Below are 23034 nucleotides of genomic sequence, written 5' to 3' on the forward strand. Positions count from 1 at the left end.
CCGGCCCGCAGCCGCCCCGGGCGGGCACAGCCGCGCTCGCTGCCCGGCTCTCACGGCCGGCCGGGATCCCCGAACGCCTCGAATGGGGTCGAACGCACATCTGAGAGCCAGACTCTGCAGTAACAAGCACGGGATGTTCCAGTTCTCCAGACGGATTTTCAGGCTCGGGAACGTGAGACGAGAGCGTTAAAATCACCGGTTCTAGCGCCGCGAACCGCTGAGAGGTGCGGCACAGCCGGCTCCCTCCTCTGTGTAGGGGAGAAAGGAGTCAAGCAGCTACAAAAACCCTGAGCTCAGCACCCTGCACCCTCAATTCCAATTTCCAGGGGACTAAAACAGGCTAGGAGAAGGATGGAGCACACAAATAATGCTCCTGTTTAGGTGTGGTGACCTAACAAACAAACTAAAGCTAAGTGCTTTTGTTCTTCTATGGCAGTGTGACACCCAAAGGACTCTGTCTGGCAGCAGGCATGCACAAATCAATAGGTTTCAAATCAATAGCTCCTACCATTTCCAAGGAAAACTTTAAAAAAGGAGCAGAACAACACAAAGGTCACATGCTTTCAAGTCAGATTTTATCATACAGGCTTGCAAATGGCTTCAAGTTCTAGCAAAAGGCAAATAGAGCTGACCCAATGCTGCTCTGAGGTATGAGATTCATTTTTCTGGGATCACCTATTGTACAGGACGCTGCACAGAAGTCTTGTGTATGTCCTTGGAAATTAATTTCATTATTTCAGGGAGTTTCATTCTGAAAAATCAGGGACCACAGAATTAAAGCTGCAGGAAACACTACTGTGCTGATGTAACGTCCTCTACTCTGCAAACACACCTGTGCCAATGTGTAAATTGCAAGAGAAATGAGCTCTGACAGAGGCTTTTAAAAGTGTTTATTGATAATTATTGGATGGAATGACGGCGCAATAGTGCAAACCACTGTGCAATTGGGAGAACACTCTTCCCAGCTTTCATGTTTACTTTATTATAGACGAGACATGGAATAAGGATTAAATACAAAATGGGTCAGTATACTGCATTTACCACCCCCACCGGGTTTTGGACAGATTACTGTTCCCAGTGCATGTCAGTTCAGAGCTACATTGAAGTGGGGAGTGGCTGCTGGTTCTGCCCAACCCTATGAGCTGGAACCAGCAACCCTTTTCATTTGCACACACCTCCCCAGTCTGGAAAACCTAGCACTTCACTCAGCCAGTTTCTGCACTTTCTATTTCATAAAGATTTGAAAATACCAAATGTTCACAAGCCACACATAACATTTACTAGGACACTACAAGTGAACTTCAAGAGCACTTCTTCAGAATCAAGATTTCTGCTAACACTCTTCACTAATGTTGCTAGCTTGTAAACTTAGGTGCCCACTTCCTCATTTTTAAGTGTTTTTTCCCCTGGAAGCTTCTAAAAACAGTTGGGAGTGAGCAGCTAAACTTTTTATATTTAGTGCTTGAGTCAGCATTGGAAGAGATTTATTTGTCCACTAGCAAGCAACCAGCTAGTTTGTCTAAGGAGATTGCACTGTTATTCTAAGTCAAAGAACATTCTGTCCTCAAGTGCATTTTGTGAAATAAAAAACAACCCCAACCACACCCAAAAAATTAAACACAGTTATGAGTCTCAAGGCTAAACTGACCAGCATGTTCAAATCATCATCCACACATACCCTCCTTGCCTCTCAAATCTGTGACAACATCCTTTTCTTCAAGAGAATCTAGAACCACAGCCACTTGGAGACAATAAAACCATGGGGCAGATACTGGAGACTTTAGAAACTGCTGGATTTACATAATGTGACTTGGTGGTGGGCTGTCTTTGAATGGCATTTGCATTCCAGTCCAACAAAGTTACCTACGTGTACAAAATGTTGAAGTTGTGCGACTTGTCAAAAACAAGACCTCTCCAATTATTGATCACATTTCAGCATACAGCTGGGACAGGGAAGAACACATTACAGAAAGCAAAACCACAAGATTTTAGTTACATAAAACAATATAATTTGTATATAAACTGATAAATACTGTCTCCATGGTTTACTAATTCCAAATACTAGTTACCTGCACGTTAGTTGCTAATATCTATTATTAGAAGTAGTTCCAACTTTTGCTCTCTCAGGGTGGTCAATTCAGCTCCAAGACCAGTCAGCCTGTTTGCTCTGACAGAAAAAATCTCAGCTGTGAGACTGGTTTCCATGGGAAGATTTCAGTTCAACTTCCAGATAAGGAGTCCTATGATTATACAGGCCACAGCAAGGCCAAGAATCAGGATACAGATCTTCTTACGGGATTTCTTCTAATAAGAGAAGAAAAAAGAAGCCACTGACACCAGGAACACTTGAGGAAAAAGCAAGGCTACCATTCATGTTACTAACTTGGGTGAACAAGAGCCCTTGGTACCCCCACAGTTAGAGAGAAGTAACCAGTGTAGTCTGAACATTTTTACATGTTCCTTAAACTCCATGATTCTACAGATGAATGTTTTTAATTTTAGGAGTGCAGTGGTCTAAGAGATGCAGTTAAGTCAAAATTTGACAGGTTTTGCTTCTCTTAATGAAAATACAAGCCTCAGAGAAGGCCAAACCTTTCTAGCTATTTACATTTTTTCCTAATCAAACTCCTAAGCAGTTCTCACATACAATCTCCCCTTGGCCACTTGGGCTTGGTGTTGCATTTCTACAATTTAAATTATTTCATGTACAGTTACTGAACTTGGATTTTACAGCTTTGCTCACTTTATTCATCACAGGAAACTACAGGCCTTCCATATACACCAAATATTTTTAACTTGGCATCTAAGGATTTGATATATAACCACTTCTTTCTCCATCCAGGAAAAAACCCCATGCAAAACATATCCAACAGCTCTGAAACTTAGATTTATAAATACCTCAGAACTTTGGCAAGGAAGCCATGGAGAGAGAGACTGCTACTACATGCTGCCAGATGGTAAAAGCAACATTCCCACCCTTGCACTCAACAGCACTGGAGTTTTATTGCCCTCCAGTACCTCCCACTTAACAGCTTGGAAGAGTCCAGTATTTTCTTGTGTAAGTCCCAGCAGTAATGGACTGACTAAAGCAGAACCCTTACCCCTTCACAGAAGCTGGAGCTAGAGGGACAAGGATGGTGACAGGAACCTACAGGAAACACTGGATCCCATACAGCAGTGAGAGCCACTGCAAGAGATTTGATGGAGCACAAACTATGGGATAGAAGCTCAGCAGCTGGATAGGAGTGCTGCAAATCCTGGTCACCAGAGTGACCAGACCTGAGTCTGGGCACAGATTTTTGCATGTCAGTGTCTTGGCTGATATCTTCAAAAGTTGCATATGATATCAGAATTTGTTCTTGTTTCTTCTGCTAACTCCTAACAACAACAAAGACAGGTAAACACTTAGGCTTGCAGAGTGTGAAGGGCCAGACCCTATTTCTACTCTTTTAGTCTAAAGTAGAAGGTGAATTTCAATACCATGTTTTTGACTCAAGTGCTTTATATACTCCTTGCAGGCAATTTTGAATGAATGCCAACTTGCATGAGCTGGTTTTAATAAGCAGTCTGGTGTGCTGCAGTCCTCAGTGTCTTGCTCTGCCTGTTTCATTAGTGCTCAACCATACACTGACAATCAAGCAAGCACACAAAATTTACCTGATAATAGGCAGCTCTCTGTAACTGCTCACTGGCTCTTTCCACATGGACTTCTGCACTTTCCACATTTGCCTCTATGCTATCTATGGAAAGAACAGGAGAACTCATTGCAAAATATTTCAGAGCTTCAGTGTTTAAAAATTATAACTAAAAATATAATACTTTTAATGCAAAGTACTGAAAATTTTAATCCATGACTTGCAAAACAAGTAACTCTACCAAGAAAAAACTTATTACCCAAATACACTTACCAATCATATCTCCTTGGTCATGAATCATCATGGCTAAATCCTTGAATATCTGATTGACATCCAAAATGTCTGCCTGAAGACAACAGTTTAAGAAGTTACAATGAACACTGGGTACAATATTTTCTAATCCTCACTCTTAGTACCTCTTCCATCACTCAAAGGGTCAGAATAGGCACCACCATTCACTGAGGTGACTTGCTGTTACCACCTGTGCAACTTGGGATTAGCATGGGAGCCTACAATGCTCCAGCTACTGAATATTTGTTTCATCACACCAGCAATTAGCACAGTATGAACACTGTAACATGGGTTGCTCCTGCCATATCTGAAGGATCACCAGCCAACACTGAGGGAAAATATGCCTCCTTCACCAGGAGCAGGGAGATCATCTTGGCATCAATCCTCTCTAAGAGGAACTCTATTCCTCCACCATCAGCTCTCCTCAGCCCATCCCATTAATTAACACTGCATCCTTTGATTTATCTCCCGGTGCTGTTAACTGTGCAGGATTGACTGGTCACCTCTAATTGCCTGATTGCAGTTTCTCTTTCTTTAATGAGCTCAAGGTCCTGTTCAGTTATTGCCACATCTTCTTCCTGAGACTGCATCTGATTCCAATCTTCACCACTGGAAAGAGAAGGAAAGTCAGTATCTGTATCTCTCTGAGCATAGGTACTTCCATGCTGCATTTTATGGCAAAATGAGTTAAAGTTGAAGACTTCCCTACAGAACAACCCACAGGTTGTTGGCCTGTCACTGTGTACAAGGACAAGACCAATTTGTGACAAGAATCACAAACTGAAACAATTGAAAAAAAGGACAGATCAGGCAATGTGAAGACACTGGAAAGCAGTTACATGCATAGCACACCTGTTCTAGAACATAACAGTTATCTACACCATTTTAGAAGAAACTGCCCATTTCAGTTCTGCTTTAAAAAAAAAAAAAATACTTGTACCATCCCTGCTTTCTTACCATCTCTCCAAAAGGGAGAAACCAGGGTGAAAGTTCTGACAGAGAGCAGCCTGCAAGCATATTAACAGAACAGAAGAACACCTGAAAAGCATCTGGACTCAAAGCCTCTTGCCTATCTGGCATTTGGAGATAAGACTAAAGTGTTTTAGTATTTTAATTCATTAGTCTAGCAGGAACTTTGAATTAAATTGCACACCAGAAGAGATATTAAAACTCAAGTAACTCTTCATCCCAGTCTACCTCTCTCCTGATGAGCTGGTTCTTCACAACTGCTGCAGAAGTTAAATCAATTAAGAGTAGAGCCAGCATCTATAATACAAAGCCACCTCTATGTTCAGCTTAGAATGTTCTTCAAGGGCAACATCTCCATCTTTTCAATAGAGAAGTGTGCCAGAAAACATTGTTATCAGTGTTTGGTACAACACTAAGTAGTAAGTTTTAAGGTCTTAAAAGTGCCTTAAGCAATGAAAATAAACTACATGAATAGGTCAGACTCAGCTAACCATTCCAGTAATTCAGCTCTGAGATGATCATAGGGTTTGCAAATCTCAAAAGTAGAAGTTTCTGACACATGGCACACAAGAACAGCTTTGACTGTGGAATAGCTGCTGTGTGCCATCATCTTTTATCTCTGGGTCCCACTGCTTTAGTATGCAAGCCTTCAAAGCCATCCCAGCCCCTGCATAACTGAACACCTGGGGCTTCACCTCTGGCACAGAGTGAAAGCCCAGGGCTAACGAAGGGACACTACCAAGCAGCTGAGCAGATGAAGGGCAGCTTGCAGAGAGAGGATGAGACAGGAAAGAAGATCCCTTGGTTCAGAAAGTGAAAGGATTGATACAGACAGGGCCAACAGATTTCAGCCCAGCTGACACATTAATCACAGATACTTCTGGAGGGCTCAGGCTCTCTTTACCACACTGCAGAGTTGATGTAACATTTTACAAAGCCATCTAGCACACAGGCACACTGTTACTGCAGAAGCAGTACAACTGTCTGACAGGTGACACTAACGCTGTCTTGTGCACATTCCAGGATTAGTTTGCCAGTGCACAATGTCCAGGACTTCTGAATTTTAGGCAGCCTCCTCTGCAATTCTGCTGTAACTCCAACTGGGCTGCTAGAGAACATCCAAACCCATGATATAAATATGCTGCTCTCTGTGGAAAGAGTCACAGTGAGTGAAATCCTGTCTGGTAATCTTGTGTTTACAAGCCAGAACACCAGGAGCTCCAGCTGCCACATCCTAAGGGCACTACTATTCCCCTCAGAGTAATAATCACACAATCTGTACTTAAGGAGGATAAAATACTGTCATATGCAGATTTTACATAGTAGATTAACGTGCTGTAATAGTTGCTTTTCAACTCGTTTTGCTTTGTGTTCAGCCAGCAGAGCCCAAGTTACAGTAATGTATCACACCATAAAAACTTAAGTTTTATGTAGTGAAAACCTCAGGAGTATAAGAAGTCATTACCTATCAAATGAAACAAGCTGTTCTTCTCTGAACCGCTCATCAGCCTGGAAGAGATAAATGAGTCACTACTCTCACAGACAGCCAGGACCATGCACAAAATCACCAGCAGTATCTTGTAGACCAAGGCATATACTATCCAGAGACTTCTTGGAGATGCCACTGTCACTGGGATAGTAAAAGGGTTTTAAAATCATGGGGATTTAGGGTTAAAAGGAAAATTAAGCTTAGTAGGCCCTGAAAAAAAATAAATACCCTAGGTACATGGAGGCCTTGTACCTTGCTAGAACTGCACCTGTGTAGGTAGTACATGATAAATTATATAATTGCTAGATGTGATGATTGTTTAGTAATTAAATATAATTACTGTTTAATCGTAAGAATAATAATGAGAAACTGTGGTCAGAGGCCTAAGAATGATCACGAGAAACTCGTGCTTGAATAAAGTCAATGTATACAATAGAACAATATAAGTTTAATAATTAATATGTAAGTTATATAATAATAGAATATAAAATATGTTCAGCTCGAAAGCTGTGTCGGAGTCAGATTTGGGTCTGTACCTCAATTCCCAGAGCTCTCAATAAAAGCACCTGCATATAATGATAATCTATGATTATGTGTGTTCCTGAATGCTAAAAACTGCAGCCCTCAGATTTAGCTCAGGTTAGTTTTAGCTTCATCTTTATATTTAATTTTTAGATTCAGATTATCTCTGCAAATCAGAGGCAACTGAATGATCAAAAGCCGCCAGTCCATGTTTTTGGATCAGCTGTCAATATTTGTAACCTCATTTCCCAACATGAAGCAAAAATTTAAGAGCATAATTCAATGGATAAATGTGTTCCCTTGCAGAAATTAAGACTGTATGCCAAGAAGGCACTCCTGAGGCAAGAGGAGAGAAATGTTTTCACTGGCCGTTTTATTATGAATTCTTAGTAGCTACAGGGATTTGTCAAAACATAACAGTGAACATACATTGGAGATATTAGCAGGACAAAATTATAAGAATATAAAGCAACACAGTGTGAGATTTGAGATGTAATTTAAGGTGTGGTAAGCTTAAAGGTGTGGTAAGTCTTAAATTTTATAGCATAAGGCTGATATGAAGGGAAGAGCAGCCTACAATAATTTGCTATTCACTATGCTTTGACTCCCCATCTCACCTGCAACATTTGCAACTACCAGGATTCCTTCCCTCCTCTACACTGGAGTAAACTGAAATGAGAGATTACTTCCAACATCTGGAATAGAAAACTACTGCAGCAAGGCATCAGCTTCACTCAGTAAGGTGTCAGTAAACAGGTATGGGGTTGGAAGGCAAGTACAAGATCTCTCAGAAGTCTCACAGTTCACTGTATCACTCCAAAATTCCCATAAATACTTACAGAAATACGGGAGCCAGCTCTTGCCCTTGCTACAGTCTCTTTTTCCTTCTCTGACACTCGCCTCTGTACTGCCTGGAAATTGTTTAAGGCTGTGGAGAAGTCATTCATTAATCGTTCTTTCTGAAGCCTCTGTTGGCGCTGAGGAATTGAAACACAAGAGTTCAGACATTCCCATTCATTATAAAGTGACTGTCAGACTCTTAAAAACCATCATTACAACAACAATGAACTGGCATTCTGTGATCTTTGGTGCCAGTGTCTGGGGTGCTGGGCAGAACAAAAAGACCACCACGTTTTAATTCCTTACACCAATGCTCCATGCCTTGCCAACTGCAGAACAGCTTTGTCCAACAAGGCCCTCCAATTTCAATCTAGTTCTAAAGCCTGAGGTACACCATTACTTTTATTCTAATTACATTCCAGTAATTCACCACATTTAACTACATATCTTTCAGTTACCTACAATACCTTTTCCCTCCATTCCTTCACTTAGCAAACCTCACAGTACTTAACAAAATACACAAAAATTCACACTTTAATCACAAAAAGAGGAAGCCCCACACTTCCAGAACTAATGATAATACCCACTATCCTAATCTCCTAAGGTGTCTCTCCCAATCATGCCACACTATAAGCCTATTGTTTTTACATCAGATAACATCCTTAGTCCTGATAACTATTTCAGTTTATCTTTTCTTCAAATACATTAGTTCCAATAATCCTTTTCATCCTCATTTTACAATGTCAATTTATTTAGCCTCCACAGGACATCTGAGGAGTGCTGTGATGTTCCTGCAATGGGAAATAAGAAACTGTGAAAAAGCTGGTCCCAAGGACAACATTAGGTCAGTTTTTATGTTTTCTGATTGAGAGATTTGCAACAGATGGCTCAAACTGTGGGATTTCCAGGACTGCAGTGCTGCAATGAGCTTGTACCAATTCAACAATCACTTCAAGGAAAAAAAAAAACAAACATTTTCAATTATATTTTTTCTATAACAAACCATACAGCAGCCTCATAATACACTGAAGCTTCCATCTGAACCCTCTGGAAGCAACAACCCTTCTTCCAGAGCAGATCCTCAGCATGCTGATTCCAGCTTCTGCAGATTTTGACTGAATTTTCCCTGGGCTGCATTCAGTGAGATGCACGTGACAGGATTTTGTTCATCGCAGAAGATTAACAGAAAAATATTTGCTGAACAAGCCAGCAAAGCATGGCCATGCTTCCAACTGGGATATAGACCTTCAATACAGAATAAGACCAAGACAACATCTGCTGATCCACATCCCCAGATCATCCTACAACAGCACCCCAAAAGCAGGCAGTGGTGAATAGACACTAGCAGCAGAGGACTGTCCCCTCCCTTTCCCACAGGGAGCATGAATTACTATTTGGTAAGAGAAAATCATCATCTTTGCCTCATCATATTTTGCTTTACTCAAATATAAGCAAAGTGAGTCAGCTTCCCCACCACCACCAATAATAAATCACATGCAAGGGAAAGCTTTCTGGCATGCTCACATTTCATACTGATAGGCAGTTTCCTCTAAATTCTTATCCTAAAACACTACCTTGCACCACCAGACACTTTGTAAACAAGATTATTTTTCAGAAATTTACTCAGAAAACCAATATTGCATACTGAATTCCCCCCAAACATTTAGGGCCTCTTATTCTCATGTGGGAAAGTTTTATACCTATTTGCTCCTGGGAAACATGGTTTCCCTAGTGTCATATAAGCAGTCAGGATGCACCAGCTTACTGAGTTTCTCAACTTCACCATCATCCTCATTGCATCTCTTCAGCTGTGCCAGTTCAGGCTTTGTGACATTGTGGTCTACCCTAGTTTCATGAAATGAGTGATCTGGAAATATGTCCAGAAAGTTCTGCCTGCCTACCTGCTCAGAAGCAGACAGGGGAAGTGGCAGAGACCCCAACTCCTTGAGATATTCATTGGTCTCTTTGGCAAGGCGGTTTGCAGAGTGCTGCAGCTGTTGTCTGAAACAGAAATTCAAGAGCAGTTACACAAGATCTACCTAAAAAGCAGCCACTGATCATTTTAGCACCCAGAATAATGACTAAATAGAGGTTCTGAGGTCACACAGCTTCACAATAGGTTTTTTTCAACCTAAAGGATCCAGAGATGTACTTTGATTTTTTAAAATCAACTTGACTCTGGACTACATTTTTTAAAAAAGATTAAAATAATTTCTTTGCTCCCTGCTAACTAGTATAATTCAGTGCTTAAAAAATATCTTCGTCTCCAATGGCATAAGAGAGAAACAACTTTATTGAGTGAACATAATCCCACTTTTAGGGTGAATTCCTTATGGTACCAATAAGTATCTAACACTTGAATAACCACCAACTCCATTGGTTAAATGTACATTTAATAAAAGTACAGGGACTCTAATATCAAAATCCTAATTTTTGTGAAAAACAGTGATCAGAAGGAAGAACAATCCAGCTTCAGGAATTGCAAGGCTTTCCTTTAAACCTTTATGTTTTCCAACAACATTGCAATATGAAGCTATTGTTGTGAAGAATCGAATACTATTATATAAATCCTATACTGTAAACTAGGAAGAAAAAATACTAAAACCAGAAGAACTTTCTTTTGCATTCAACAGGTACAGGATGCTTAAGTGAAAGTCACTTACATGGCCAATGGACACACAGTTGAGGCATTCAGGCTCCATTATTGTATAAGCTGTATATGCAAACTAAACAAAGCATCCATGCATTTTGGCAAGTTGGTATGGCAGCTGAGAATTTGTGGGGTGCAGCCACTCTCACCCCGAAGAGGAGAGATTATGCAGTGACGTTAAATGGGAAGGCATTTGTTTGGTCATCAGTGATTAATTCTTTAATCTACTGATTAAATAGAGATTTAGGCAACTGAGCAGCTCAAGGAAACAAATCCCTTTCTCTCCCAATTGGACTCTGATCTCATCAAATGTGCTATGTGTATCTTCCACCACAAGTCATGAACTTATCCAAAAATTGCTATTATAAAAGCCAGGATAATTGTGCATTCAGAGATTCAAGGTACTGTTGCATGAAGAGAGAGTGGAAGAATGTACTTTTAAGTTTTCTTTGATGACCTCAGAAATTATTCCTTCCATAATGTGCTATTTATGTTTTATGAGTTTGTAAAAGATGCACAGACACAGAGAGCACCTGTAGAGTCTCTCCAGGGGTCACTTTGAATTACAGCTGTTTAAATGTCTTCTACATTGTCCCCCACTGGCACATTATTATTCTGAAATTACATCTGACATACTGTATACAAATGTCATCCATATGACATTTTGTCTGCCATATACGATTGCTAATCCTTCTATTGACTAAATCCATCTGTACTACAAGCTACTTTTGCTCCAGTTATGGGGCTCCCTGACTGGTTTTCCTTACTGGTGTCATGGGAGCACCAAATACCTGGTATGGCATTCATTTCTTCTGAACCATGTGTGAAGCTAGTATGAGTGCTCCTCAGAAGACAGCAAATGCTAATGCATGGCTGAGGTACTATTACTATTAAAAGAAAATATTAAAAAATTATATAGAAAAACAATATAGGAAGAACTGTTCCTATCCAGCAGTTTTGAATGGCTTCTCCAGAGTCCTGCACAAACACGCTAATTTGTCCAGTAAACTACTTAATGCAGCTAGTAATTCTGAGTTTGCAGGACTGTATTAAATTTATCTAATAAAGCATCTCCCCAGAGCAAGTAACCCACATCCCTAAGAACACAGACAGAAAGAACATCTATACCAATGTTTGCTCATTTAATACTCACAAATTTTCCTGAAGCTTGCTGGAATCCTGCTTGGTTCCCAGCTGGCTCATCAAATTCTTTATTTGAGCAGCTAAAGATAAAGAGATCACAAGATGAGTTAGTAAGACAAGTTTAAACTTTTTATTCCTTCTTTAATGTATTCTTTTAGCTTTCCCCAAAAGAAAGCTAAAAGCTAACTTTATCTCAATATCCGACTTAACCTAGTAAGGCAACACTTACATTCTTTGCTTATATTCTTTAAATATATACAAGTATGTTATGGGTGGATGCCAAGAGGATGGGGACAGACTCCTCTCACTGGTGCCCAGAGACAGGACACAGGACAACAGCCACAACTGAAACATGGGAAGTTCCATCTAAATATGATAAAAAATTCATTTGCTGAGAGGGTGACAGAGCCCTGGAACAGAAGCTGTGGATTCTCCTTCACTGGAGATATTCAAACACTGCCTGGATGCCCTCCTGCACAACCTGCTCAGGGGAACCTGCTTTAGCAGGGGCTGGGCCAGGTGATCTCCAGGGGTCCGCTCCAAACCCAACAGTTCTGGGGTTCTGTGAAATGCAAAATCCCCACCTATACATGACCCAGCCTAACAAACTAACTTTCAGACAAGAAAGCGACAGTGAGGCATAGATACCCTCAAGAGAAGTCAGTGGTGCTGAGAGCTTGTGCACTCCTTTTCCTCATCCTTTTTAGACTAACAGAGCTGTTTCTACCAGCCTTGCTATTTCAGTATCTTAAGCTATCACTGCTGCAGAAAAACTTCATTATGCTGTGTTGCCACTTTTACATTGTTTTAAAGTTACTTCAATTATTAGTGCTCTGTTTAAAAAAAATAAAAAGAAAATGCCAAGTGTTGCTTTTAGTTTCAAAACCCCCTGCCCCAGACCTGAATTTTTCTACTCATGATAGTCCAAAGATTTCACAATACTGGCACAAATGATCTTTCGAGAACAGATAGCAATGTGCACCTCACATTTTGCCTTTGTCAATTTGAAATCTTGTTGTAGCACAGAAAGGTATTTTTGACCTCCTTCTCCCTTATCTCTGATATTTTCCCACTATTTTCTTTGTGTAGGCACTCATGATCATGAAACCACACAATGAATCACATCAAACCATTAGGTTACCTGAAAAGCAAGTACATTTTCTCTCCCCAGTCCCTCTACCTTAGAATTATTTTCTGACAGATCAAGAAGCTGATCCCCTATATTCTGCAGCAGCACAGATTTTATCATTACTGAAGTGCTGGGCTCAGCACTTAAAACAGCAGTACAAAGATTGATCCAAATCAATCATGAAATCTAAGCTATCTCATCATGCAGTGAGAAGCAAGACCAAGAAGAATCACCTTTATACAGTTCCACAGGCAACTGAATTGAACTGAATTATCCCATGAGTTTAACAAGTTTCTTCCAATTCAGAGACACCCTCCTGTTTAACTTCTGCTTTCAGCCTGGAGTCTCTGCAGTTGATTAAATGTGTTGCTGGAGAAGCATCACATCCCTACAATGACCACTTCTTTTAAAAGGATGTTCAATGGCTTACAAGGGCAGCTAAGACTGCAATACGAGTTAATCAGTAATTAGCCAGTAATTAGCTTTTACATTCTCCAAGTGTATTCTCACCTAGGACTTCAGATTTCTATTAGATTATACAATGAGGAGTTTGTTGGCAACTCCTCATATACTGAGCTTGGCTTCCAGCAAGCAAGTCTGCACATATTTCACAGTTCTGTCAGACACAGGAAGGTCAGAAAAATTCAGTCAAGCTGGTGACAAACAGCACAAGGACTGCACTCTGTGTGCGGATGCTGAGGACTTGGCAAACAGCATTTGTGCCATAATGTCCAGACATTCTGTGGCTTATTTCTCTCTGCATGGGGAGATTCTTGCACAGCACCATTTCCAAGCCAGGCAAAGTCTGTCCTGCCCTGAGCCAGGTTCAGCAGTTTGCTTTGCTTAGTTTATCTCAGCCAACAGCAACACGTACAGTCTATGCAAAAAAAAGTGTCTAGAAAATGGAAGGAAGAATAAAATGAATAAAGTGTCTAGGAAATGGAAGAAAGAGGCTGGAGCTCTTTATTCTTTGGACAGTGGGTATGCACCAACACACAGAGCCCCTCAGTCAACAGCTTTCCATCTCCAAGCCCTTTTAATTTCAGGCTGTAGAGCCTTCCTCATACTTACTATGTGACAGCTAAAATTTCTTGAAACACTTCAATCTCTCCTCTAGCTGCAAGTCTGCTACATTACCTGAGCAAACAACAGTTTTGCCAGCTTTGCCACCAGTTTTCTGTACATGTTGTGTGAAATGCTCACTCCAGAGACTCCCCAAAGAAGTGAGTAATACTCAGCTGTGCACACTGTTTGCCTGCTCTTTCCCTTACAGGGGAAGAAGAAATGAGGACAGCCTTAAGGCTTCAATACAGCATCTTCTCTTGGCTTGAATGGAAAGCTTTTATTCGGTGTGTAATGAAGTTAACTACTGTAACATTAAGTCAGATGTTCTGAGTGTTCCCACCCACCTCCATAAAACTGTACGGCTATTTGTTTAACTTGAGATAACAGTGCACAGAGATAGGATGGCTGCAGGTCATGAGACAGCAGAAGCCTGTCCCATGAGAGAGAGAAGCTGAGCTGCTTAGAACAGGAGGCTCAAAGAAATCCCGTGGAAGGAAGAAGGAAGGAGTGTAAAGGGAAAAAATAAAAAGGGGGGAAAAGGGAAAAAAAACCCTCAACAAGCCATGCTACTTGGCCAACAATTCAGCAATGTCTACACCAAGGAGAAAAGAACATGACTGAGCAAAACATTTTCAGTAACATAAATGTGTTTGCATCATCAGAGAAGTCACAAGCTTTCTGAGGAACCAACATATTCAACTGATCTAGCATGGGCATTGAACAATTAGCAAAGCCTGTATCTTCAGAAAGGATTACATCAAAGACTCTCCTGGATGTTACTGCCTTCAGTGACCAGTACTGAGATTTCTATAGTTATCGTACAACACCGGTAACTTTCTCTAATGACAGGAAAAGTGCACCTGTGTCCTTAGGGACATCCTGCCGGGAGCAGGACGCTGCCAGCACAGCGAGGGGGAAAGCCGCCCGTTCCACGCCCATTGGAGATCCCTGGGACCGCGGCTGCTCCCGAGCCCGGTGACAGCCGGCGCTGCCCCGGAGCCCTCACTGCGGGCACGCGATGCCAGCGAGCGGCCGGACTGCCCGAGGTGGGAAGGGGCGGCTCGGCGGCAGGCACAGACACCCACCGAGAGCGTTCACCGCGGCTGCAGCCGGGCTGGGCATCACCACACCCGGTGCCTGCCGTGTGCCCGGCCCGGCACCGCTCCGGCGAGGCTCTGCCCATCCCGGCCCCCACCGCACCCTCACGCTGCCGGGCCGGGCCGCCCCGTCCCTCCCCGGCCGCGCACTCACTGTACTGCGCGATGCGCTGCACGTTGCCGCTGCATGTCTGGATGATGCCGCCGAAGTCGCGGGGCGGCGGCGGCGGCGCCCCGGGGCCGCGCAGGTCCAGCGGCCCGTACGACATGGCCGGGCCGGAGCGAGCACCGGCCCCGCTGACAGCGCCCGCCCGCCCGCGCCTGCGCGGCCGCCGCGCCTGCGCGCCGGGGGCGGCCGCTGTGAGGGGAGAGCGGCGGCGTGAGGGCGCGGGCGCGGCGGGAGCTCACCCAGACCCGCAGGGAGCTCACCCAGACCCGCAGGGAGCTCACCCAGACCCGCAGGGAGCTCATCCTGCCCCACATGGAGCTCACCCGGCCCCACATGGAGCTCACCCGGCCCCTCATGGAGCTCACCCGGCCCCTCATGGAGCTCACCCGGCCCCACATGGAGCTCACCCGGCCCCTCATGGAGCTCACCCAGACCCACAGGGAGCTCACCCTGCCCCACCCGGGGCTCACCCGGCCCCACATGGAGCTCACCCAGACCCGCAGGGAGCTCATCCTGCCCCACATGGAGCTCACCCGGCCCCACATGGAGCTCACCCGGCCCCTCATGGAGCTCACCCGGCCCCTCATGGAGCTCATCCTGCCCCACATGGAGCTCACCCGGCCCCTCATGGAGCTCACCCAGACCCACAGGGAGCTCACCCGGCTCCTCATGGAGCTCACCCTGTCCCTCCTGGAACTCACCCAGACCCACAGGGAGCTCATCCTGCCCCTCCTGGAGCTCACCCTGCCCCATATGGAGCTCACCCTGCCCCACCCGGGGATCACCCTGCCCCACCGACCATCACTGCCATTGTAACCTTCAAACACTAAAACATCACCTAGCGCCACATTCCGCTGCCTCATAAAAACCTCCAGGAGTGGTGACTCCACCATCTCCATGGGCAGCCCCTTCGTTGGAAGAACGGTTTTTCTGGTATCTCATGTGAATTTCCACTGTCTCTGCTCAAGGCCATTTCCTCCTGTCCTCTCACTACAGGCATGAGAGAGAAGAGAAGAGAAGAGAAGAGAAGAGAAGAGAAGAGAAGAGAAGAGAAGAGAAGAGAAGAGAAGAGAAGAGAAGAGAAGAGAAGAGAAGAGAAGAGAAGAGAAGAGAAGAGAAGAGAAGAGAAGAGAAGAGAAAGAAGAGAAGAGAAGAGAAGAGAAGAGAAGAGGAGAAGAGAAGAGAAGAGAAGAGAAGAGAAGAGAAGAGAAGAGAAGAGAAGAGAGAAGAGAAAGAGAAGAGAAGAGAAGAGAAGAGAAAGAGAAGAGAGAAGAGAAAGAGACCAGTATCTACCTAGTACAATCTCTTCTTGGGGACTTGTAGAGTCCCCTTGTAGAGTCCCCTTGTGATCCCCCCTGAGTCTCCTCGAGACTAAGCAAACCCGCTTCTTCGTAAGACATATTTTTCTAGAACCTTCATGTGAAAAACGCCAATCACTTGGTTTTTAAAATTTTAAAAGTTTAATAATAATAAAATGGTTATAAAATAATAATACAATTAGAGTAATAAAGTTTAGAGTTAGGACAATTACAAGACAATAAAAAGCAAAGAATTACGGACATCTGGATGCTCTCACACTAAGTCACGACAAGCATGACTTGTGAACAAAGGAATCACCCTTAAAACAATACACTTGTTGCATATTCATATATCCTTCATGGTTATGCATACATTCTATTTAAAACAAGAAACTCTGTTGTATGTCAACTGTTCCTTTAATCCCCATGGTGTCTTTGAGTCTGAGCAGGACCTGAACAAATTAGCTTCTTCTGATAAGAAGCCATAAATTCTTCTCCTTGGGAAGATTTAGGTGTTCCTCAAAGTGAGTATTTCATTCCTAAAAAAAAACTTCCCCCACATACATAATCTCTATTTTAACATTATGTTGGAACCTGAAACTACATTTAACACACTACTTAAGAGAATTAATACAGCATAACTTTCTAACATTACACATATAATATTCATTTCAATATTTGTGAAAAGACAATCATAAAATTTGCATTTTTCACACTTCACAAGCCTTGTTGCCCTTCTCTGGACACTCTCCAGCACCTGCATGTCCCTTTTGGAGTGAGTGGCCCAGACATGAACGCAGCGCTTGCACTGTGGCCTCACCAAGGCTGAGTGCCGGCGCCTGGCCTGGCCCTGCCAGGACAGCCAGAGCTGCAGGCAGTGCCTGTCGGAATCTGAGGTATTGATGATTCCGAGATTGTAAAAATCTCTGTCTTTCAGCCCTGCTGAAGCCATAATTGGTCTGTGCTGGTTTCAAGGTTGTTTATTCTGTTTATCTCTAACATGTTCTGCTGCCCTGCCCAGCTCTGTCCTGCAGGGCAGCGTGTGGGGCTCTGCCCTCAGTGGGATGTTACAAACATTAAATACCAGAAACTCCCTGGGCTGGATTTACAATAACGTGCCAATATCTGTCACCTACGTTGGACAGTGTGTCCCCAGCCTGAACCAACAGAAAAATGCCAACACCACAGTGAGACATGGAGGGCATGAAGAAGGAGAAAAAGGACAAGGCACACCCAATTTCCTCCATCTTGTCCCCTTTGGACCCCTAGAAACCTAAAATTTTACTTTTGCACCCGTGCCACACTTAATTATGACTTATATCAAACACTCAGAGCTGGTAATTCATCCTGTGAGATTGAAAACTCTTTTCCATGGGCAGAGATCACAGCCAGTGTCTCTGGGGGCTCTGTCCAGGGGGGTTCCTGACCCCTGCCAGGGTCCCAGACCTGCCAGGGCAGCCAGAGGGAAGCTCTGGATTCCCACAGGTGGCAGGCTGGGTCTGGAACAAATCCTGCACCGTTTGGAATTTCAGGAGAAATCCTGCACCGCTCAGAATTTTAGAGGGTGGCAGCCCACTCCGAGCCATGGGCCCCTGGACACAAATGCTGCTCCTTCCCCTGTAAAAATAAACTCACCCCACAGTATGTTGATGTCCATTTAGAGGAGGCGTTTAGCAGTGCCAGGGCAGCCTGAGTTATTGGTGGTGGCAGCTTTGTTCTGGGAGAGATCCTGTGCTGTTTGGAACTTTAGGAGGTGGCAGCACACTCAGGGCACAGCCCCTGGACACGAACACTGACCTTTTTCCATGGGAAACGAAACTCACCATCCCAGGTTCCTGATGTCAGTTTGCAGGAGGTGCTTGGCACTACCAGGACAGCCCGAGTTGTAGATGGTGGCAGGTTTAGTCTGGGAGACATCCTGTGCCATTCAGATTTTTAGGACATGGCAGCCCAGCAGAGGCACTTCCCTGTCCCTGCTGGGTTCTTGGTCCAGGAAAAAGGAGCCCTGCCAGGGTGAGGGCTGCTGTGACAGCCTGGCCTAGGGTGAGGAAGAGCCATGCTTCCAGTACTGAGCAATCCCACCAGCAATAATGCAAATGTAAAGGATTTTAAGAGAAGATCCCTTTCTGCTCCCTGCTGCAGGAGTTGTAGTATTTTAATGAAAGTACATCCAATCTTTGAATAAAAAAACTGGGGTCATGCCCTGTATGTTCTTAAGAAATTAGTGTATGTGTGCGTAAAGTAGGAGCGTAAATATTTCTTTAAAAAATGCTTGTTACAACAAAAAAATTCTAATTTCAGAAGCATCCACATCAGGTCAAAATGATGGTAAATAGGGAGCAGGGCCGTGGATGAAACTTGTGTAATAGAGTAAGAGAAGGCTCCAGGGTGGTCTTATTGTGGCCTTCCAGTGCCTGAAGGGGCTCCAGTAAAGTTGGAGAGAGATTTTGAACAGGGGATGGAGGGACAGGGCAAAGGGGAATGGCTTCCCACTGTCAGAGGGCAGGGGGAGATGGGATATTAGGAAGAAATTCTTCCCTGTGAAGGTGGTGAGGCCCTGAAAAGTAAACTTTCCCATCTGCCCACCCAGATGCCACTCTGGGAGTCACACTCATACCAACCTGCTACATTAATGGAAGTGGGATGATGGGACAGGGGAGCTTATGGGGCAGGAAAGGAGTTTTGCAGGAGGATTTAAAGTGACAGCAGTAGCTTTGAGGGGATCCCCATGGTGCTGCTGTGCTTACAGTGTGTTCTGCTTCAGCAAGGAGGATTCCCAGGGCTCTGGCTTCTCGCTCTGTGTTCTGAGGGTGCACAGTGTGACGATGTCACCACTGTTACACATTTCCCACACGTTCCTGCATTTCTGGAGGAAACAGCATGGCTGTGGGAAGGATGGGGCCAGCACCTGCTTCTCAGAAGGGACCGGGTGTTGTGAACCACAGGACCCTCAGCACTCATCACCTAGGTCTTGGTGCTCTGCCCACAAACTCCCTACCCAGCATCCAGCACCTGGAAACCTCAAACCCCACAACCCACATCTCGCACTTGACACCCTGCACTCAGCACCCCACACCCAGCGCTCAGTACCCAGCACCTGGAAACCTCAAACCCCAAACCCCACAACCCACATCCCACACTTGACACCCCGCACTCAACACTACACACCCAGTGCTCAGTACCTAGAACCTGGCACCCCTCACCCGGCTCCTCCACACTCTGCTCCCTGTTCCCCACACTCCGTTCTCTGCACTCCTCTCCCTGCACTCCTCCCTCCGCTTCCCGCACTCTGCACTCCTCTCCCCGCACTCCATTCCCCGTTCCCCATACTCCTCTCCCCGCTCCCAGCACTCTGCTCCTCGTTCCCCGCTCTCCTCTCCTCGCTCTCCTCTTTCTCTGCACTCCTTTCCCCGTTCTCCGCACTCCGTTCCCAGTTCCCCGCACTCCGTTCTCCGCACTTCTCTCCCCGTTCCCCGCTCTCCTCTCCCTGCTCCCCGCACTCCTCTCTCCGTTTCCCACACTTCTCTCCCTGTTCCCCGCACTCCTTTCCCTGTTCCCCGCACTCCTTTCCCCGCTCCCTGCACTCCTTTCCCCGTTCCCCGCACTCTCCCCGTTCCCCGCACTCCTTTCCTCTCCCTCCTCTCCCCGTTCCCCTCACTCCTGTCCCCGCTCTCCTCTCTCCTTTCCCCGTTCCCCGCACTCCTCTCCCCGCTCTCCTCTCTCCTCTCCCCGTTCCCCGCACTCCTGTCCCCGCTCTCCTCTCCCCGTTCCCCGCACTCCTGTCCCGCTCTCCTCTCTCCGTTCTCCTCACTCCTCTCCCCGTTCCCCGCACTCCTCTCCCCGTTCCTGCACTCCTTTCCTCTGCCTCCTCTCCCCGTTCCCCTCACTCCTCTCCCCGCTCTCCTCTCTCCTTTCCCCGTTCCCCGCACTCCTGTCCCCGCTCTCCTCTCCCCGCTCCCCGCGCTCCTCTCCCGCAGCGCGGGGCCGGACAGGGCTGTGGTTCTCGCTCAGTGCCTCGAGAGGGCAGCAGCGCCCCGCGGGAGTTCCCGGGTGGCCCCGAGGGGCCCCGGGTGGCCGTGGGTGGCCCCGGGTGGCCGTGGGTGGCCCCGGGTGCCGGGGACCCTTCCTGCCCACGCCGGCTCTATCAGCACCACGGCTGATTAGCGGTGCCCGTACCAGGGCGAGGTCACCAGCGATGACCCCCAAGCAACCACTCCGCAGCACCTGAGTGTCCCTCCTCGTTTGGGGACAGCCACGCTGGGATGGGGAGGACAGGCTGATCGCACTCTTATCTGTACTCTTTTCTGCTTTACACTGGCTACTCCAAAGAGCTGACTTCAAGATCCAGCGGTGGCAATGGACCCAGCTATAGACAGGGCTTTTCTTCCCCTCCACCCCTACCAAAGGCAATCTTCTGTCCCTTCCAATTTTGGACTGGGCATCAGAGTAGTTCTGGGTTCCCAGGGAAGAAGATGAAAAGAAAAGTCAGGATGTGCTGTCCAGAAAGGGCCAAGATTCCAGAAAGTGTGTCTTCACTAGAGAGATCTGAGAACTATTTTGAGTTAGATGAGTGCATAATGAAGCTCCCATGGGGCTCTGCTGGGCTGAGCTGCCCAGTGCTCAGAGCAGAAGCTGTAGGCTCCCTCCCATTGCTCCTAGCTCTCTGTTGCCAGAGCATTCACCTGTTTTTCCTCTGGGATACCATGTATTTAACCTGTAGTCCTGTGGAAGTGTTGTTATGATCTTTAATGAGAGGCTGTGCCCTCACACCCTGGGCACTATTCCAGTATGCTCAACCCCTCTTGAGCATAACCCAGGCTAGCAGTCCAGAAGTGAGGGCCCTGATTGCACATCCTGTGTTAACAAGCCTGCCTTCTGCCTGGTGGCCAGGTCAAAACTGCCCCAAACTCCATTTCTGTGGAGGATGGGACTCAGGGTCTCCTGCCTGCCTCCACGATGGCTGAGGGGACCCCAACTGTGCCCTAAATGCTGGAGCTTGCTGAGACCATGGAGGCAGGTTTTGCATGGGAAGATAAGGAGGGCTTTTTTCAGCTTTGAAAGCTGTTTATTCTTTACAGCATGCTGACACCAGAACGGAAAGGGCCTTTTCCTGAAACTGGCTATTTATAAACAGCCTGTGGTGCAGAGCCTTCCCTTGCAGGGGGGCAGGGACTCTTGCAGCTTTTCTTTTGCTGCCTTGAGCTCACCCAGAGATCCTTCAGATAGGAGTGAATAGAGCAGGTCTTGCTGCCCATCTGCTGGAGGCATGCTCCAGTACCAACAGCTTGTAGTAACTCTTTGGAAATGTCAAACTCCATTGAGTACCTAATTCAGCCCTAAATCCCTTGGCTGTGCAGTTGGTGCTGTTCACAGGCCTGAATTCTTACAAAGGCTTTGCAGGAGAAATTGGCCATTTGTGGCAGTTGTGCCTTTAATGTGTGAAGCAGCTGGGCTTGTCCAAAGGGGCAGATCCTCGTGGTGCAAGGGCAGAAATCAGAAGCACTTGTAGCTCTGTCTTTGTTCACTGCATCCACGCACAGCAGAGCTGGGATGTGGCTGCTCCAAGAGGTCTAAAGCACAGCCCTGGAGCCTTGGCTAGCTTTGCTTCTTTGTTGTGTGAATCAGCACAGGCAGGCAGGACAGCCACAAACCCGTGGCTCAAGGACAAAGAGTAGATTTATTCCTATTACCAAGCTATCCCAGGAATCCCCAAAGCAACACCCAGGCAGAGGTACACAAACTTGGTCCATGCTGGAGGAACACAGGTCTGCTACTTACACTGCTTTATCAAGGGTTATTCCCAGCTGCAAGGTCAATTGAGCATTTACAATCCTCCTCACCAGTCATCTTTTAACCCATTCCTCCCAACACCTGTGAAAGGAGAGAAATAGGCACCTTCAAATCTCATCTTCATGAAATGCCTTTCTTTAGAATTTAGCCAGTTTGTGTTGGGATGCTGGGCAACACTCTCCCTCCCTCCCTGTATTTTGCCCCAGCAGGCCAGTGGCTCTGTGGGCAGCGCTGAGTTCCTCTTCCTCCAGGAACACTGGGATCCTCTTTTGAACCCTGCCAGAAATTCTGAGGAAGCTACAGCTATGTTTAGTTATTAAAATTACTGTTCCTTTCTTTACCTAGCTGTGCCCTCTTGACAAACCAGGTTTGCTCTTGGCATTGCTCACAGTACTGCAGCATTACCTGTTTTCTCCCATCTGTAGGGATGTGATGGCTTTTGGTTGTGGCTGTGGCACAGAAGTGTGCCTGGCAAAACACCTGGCACAGGGGCTTGGCTGAGAATTAAAGAATTAAATAAAACCCTCTGTCCCCTTCTGGAGTTTGTTTTGTGCTGTTGAAGAAAGGCAGAGGTGTGCAGAGGGATGGGGAGAGGATGGGGCAGACACAACTCTTCAGCCATGAAGGCAGAGACAGATTTCCATGAGGAAATCTGCTTTCTTTTTGCAGCTGAAGCAGTGAGGATGGACCATGGATCAGAGCCAGCAGCGTGGGAGATCAGAAAACTGTTGAATTGAGGTCTCTTCACCCCCCTGGTATTTCAGTGGTCATGAGCAGGTCATGAATGTTTGTAGCAGGCTGAACTTGCAAAATTCCCTGGAAATGTGAACTCAGGGATATTTTTGGCAAATCTGGAAAGGAAATAATAATCCATCTGGAGGCTGCAGGATGCAGCACAGCCCCTGCACATGGAAAGGTCCCACTGCCTCTGAGCTGCACACATACAA

At 45.6% G+C, this 23034-nt stretch overlaps 1 protein-coding gene across 2 annotated transcripts; it reads right to left on the minus strand.

Annotated features, from left to right (window-relative positions):
- Positions 1-1986: 1986 nt before the first annotated feature.
- Positions 1987-22134, minus strand: STX12 (syntaxin 12). Of its 2 annotated transcripts, none has more exons than XM_021554776.3 (9): positions 22076-22134; positions 11550-11619; positions 9648-9747; positions 7746-7883; positions 6361-6404; positions 4430-4535; positions 3909-3981; positions 3658-3740; positions 1987-2304 (listed from the first exon to the last, which is right to left on the minus strand). In XM_021554776.3, exons 2-9 carry the CDS (start codon positions 11597-11599, stop codon positions 2215-2217), a joined length of 684 nt encoding a protein of 227 aa, XP_021410451.2. In that variant the 5' UTR covers positions 11600-11619; positions 22076-22134; the 3' UTR covers positions 1987-2214. The 2 variants fall into 2 exon arrangements, with proteins under 2 accessions (XP_021410451.2, XP_021410450.2); XM_021554775.2 differs by lacking the exon at positions 22076-22134 and adding an exon at positions 14985-15138.
- Between the last annotated feature and the right edge of the window lie 900 nt (positions 22135-23034).

The sequence above is a fragment of the Lonchura striata genome, chromosome 26, assembly GCF_046129695.1.
Source record: "Lonchura striata isolate bLonStr1 chromosome 26, bLonStr1.mat, whole genome shotgun sequence".
NCBI classification, from domain to species: domain Eukaryota; kingdom Metazoa; phylum Chordata; class Aves; order Passeriformes; family Estrildidae; genus Lonchura; species Lonchura striata.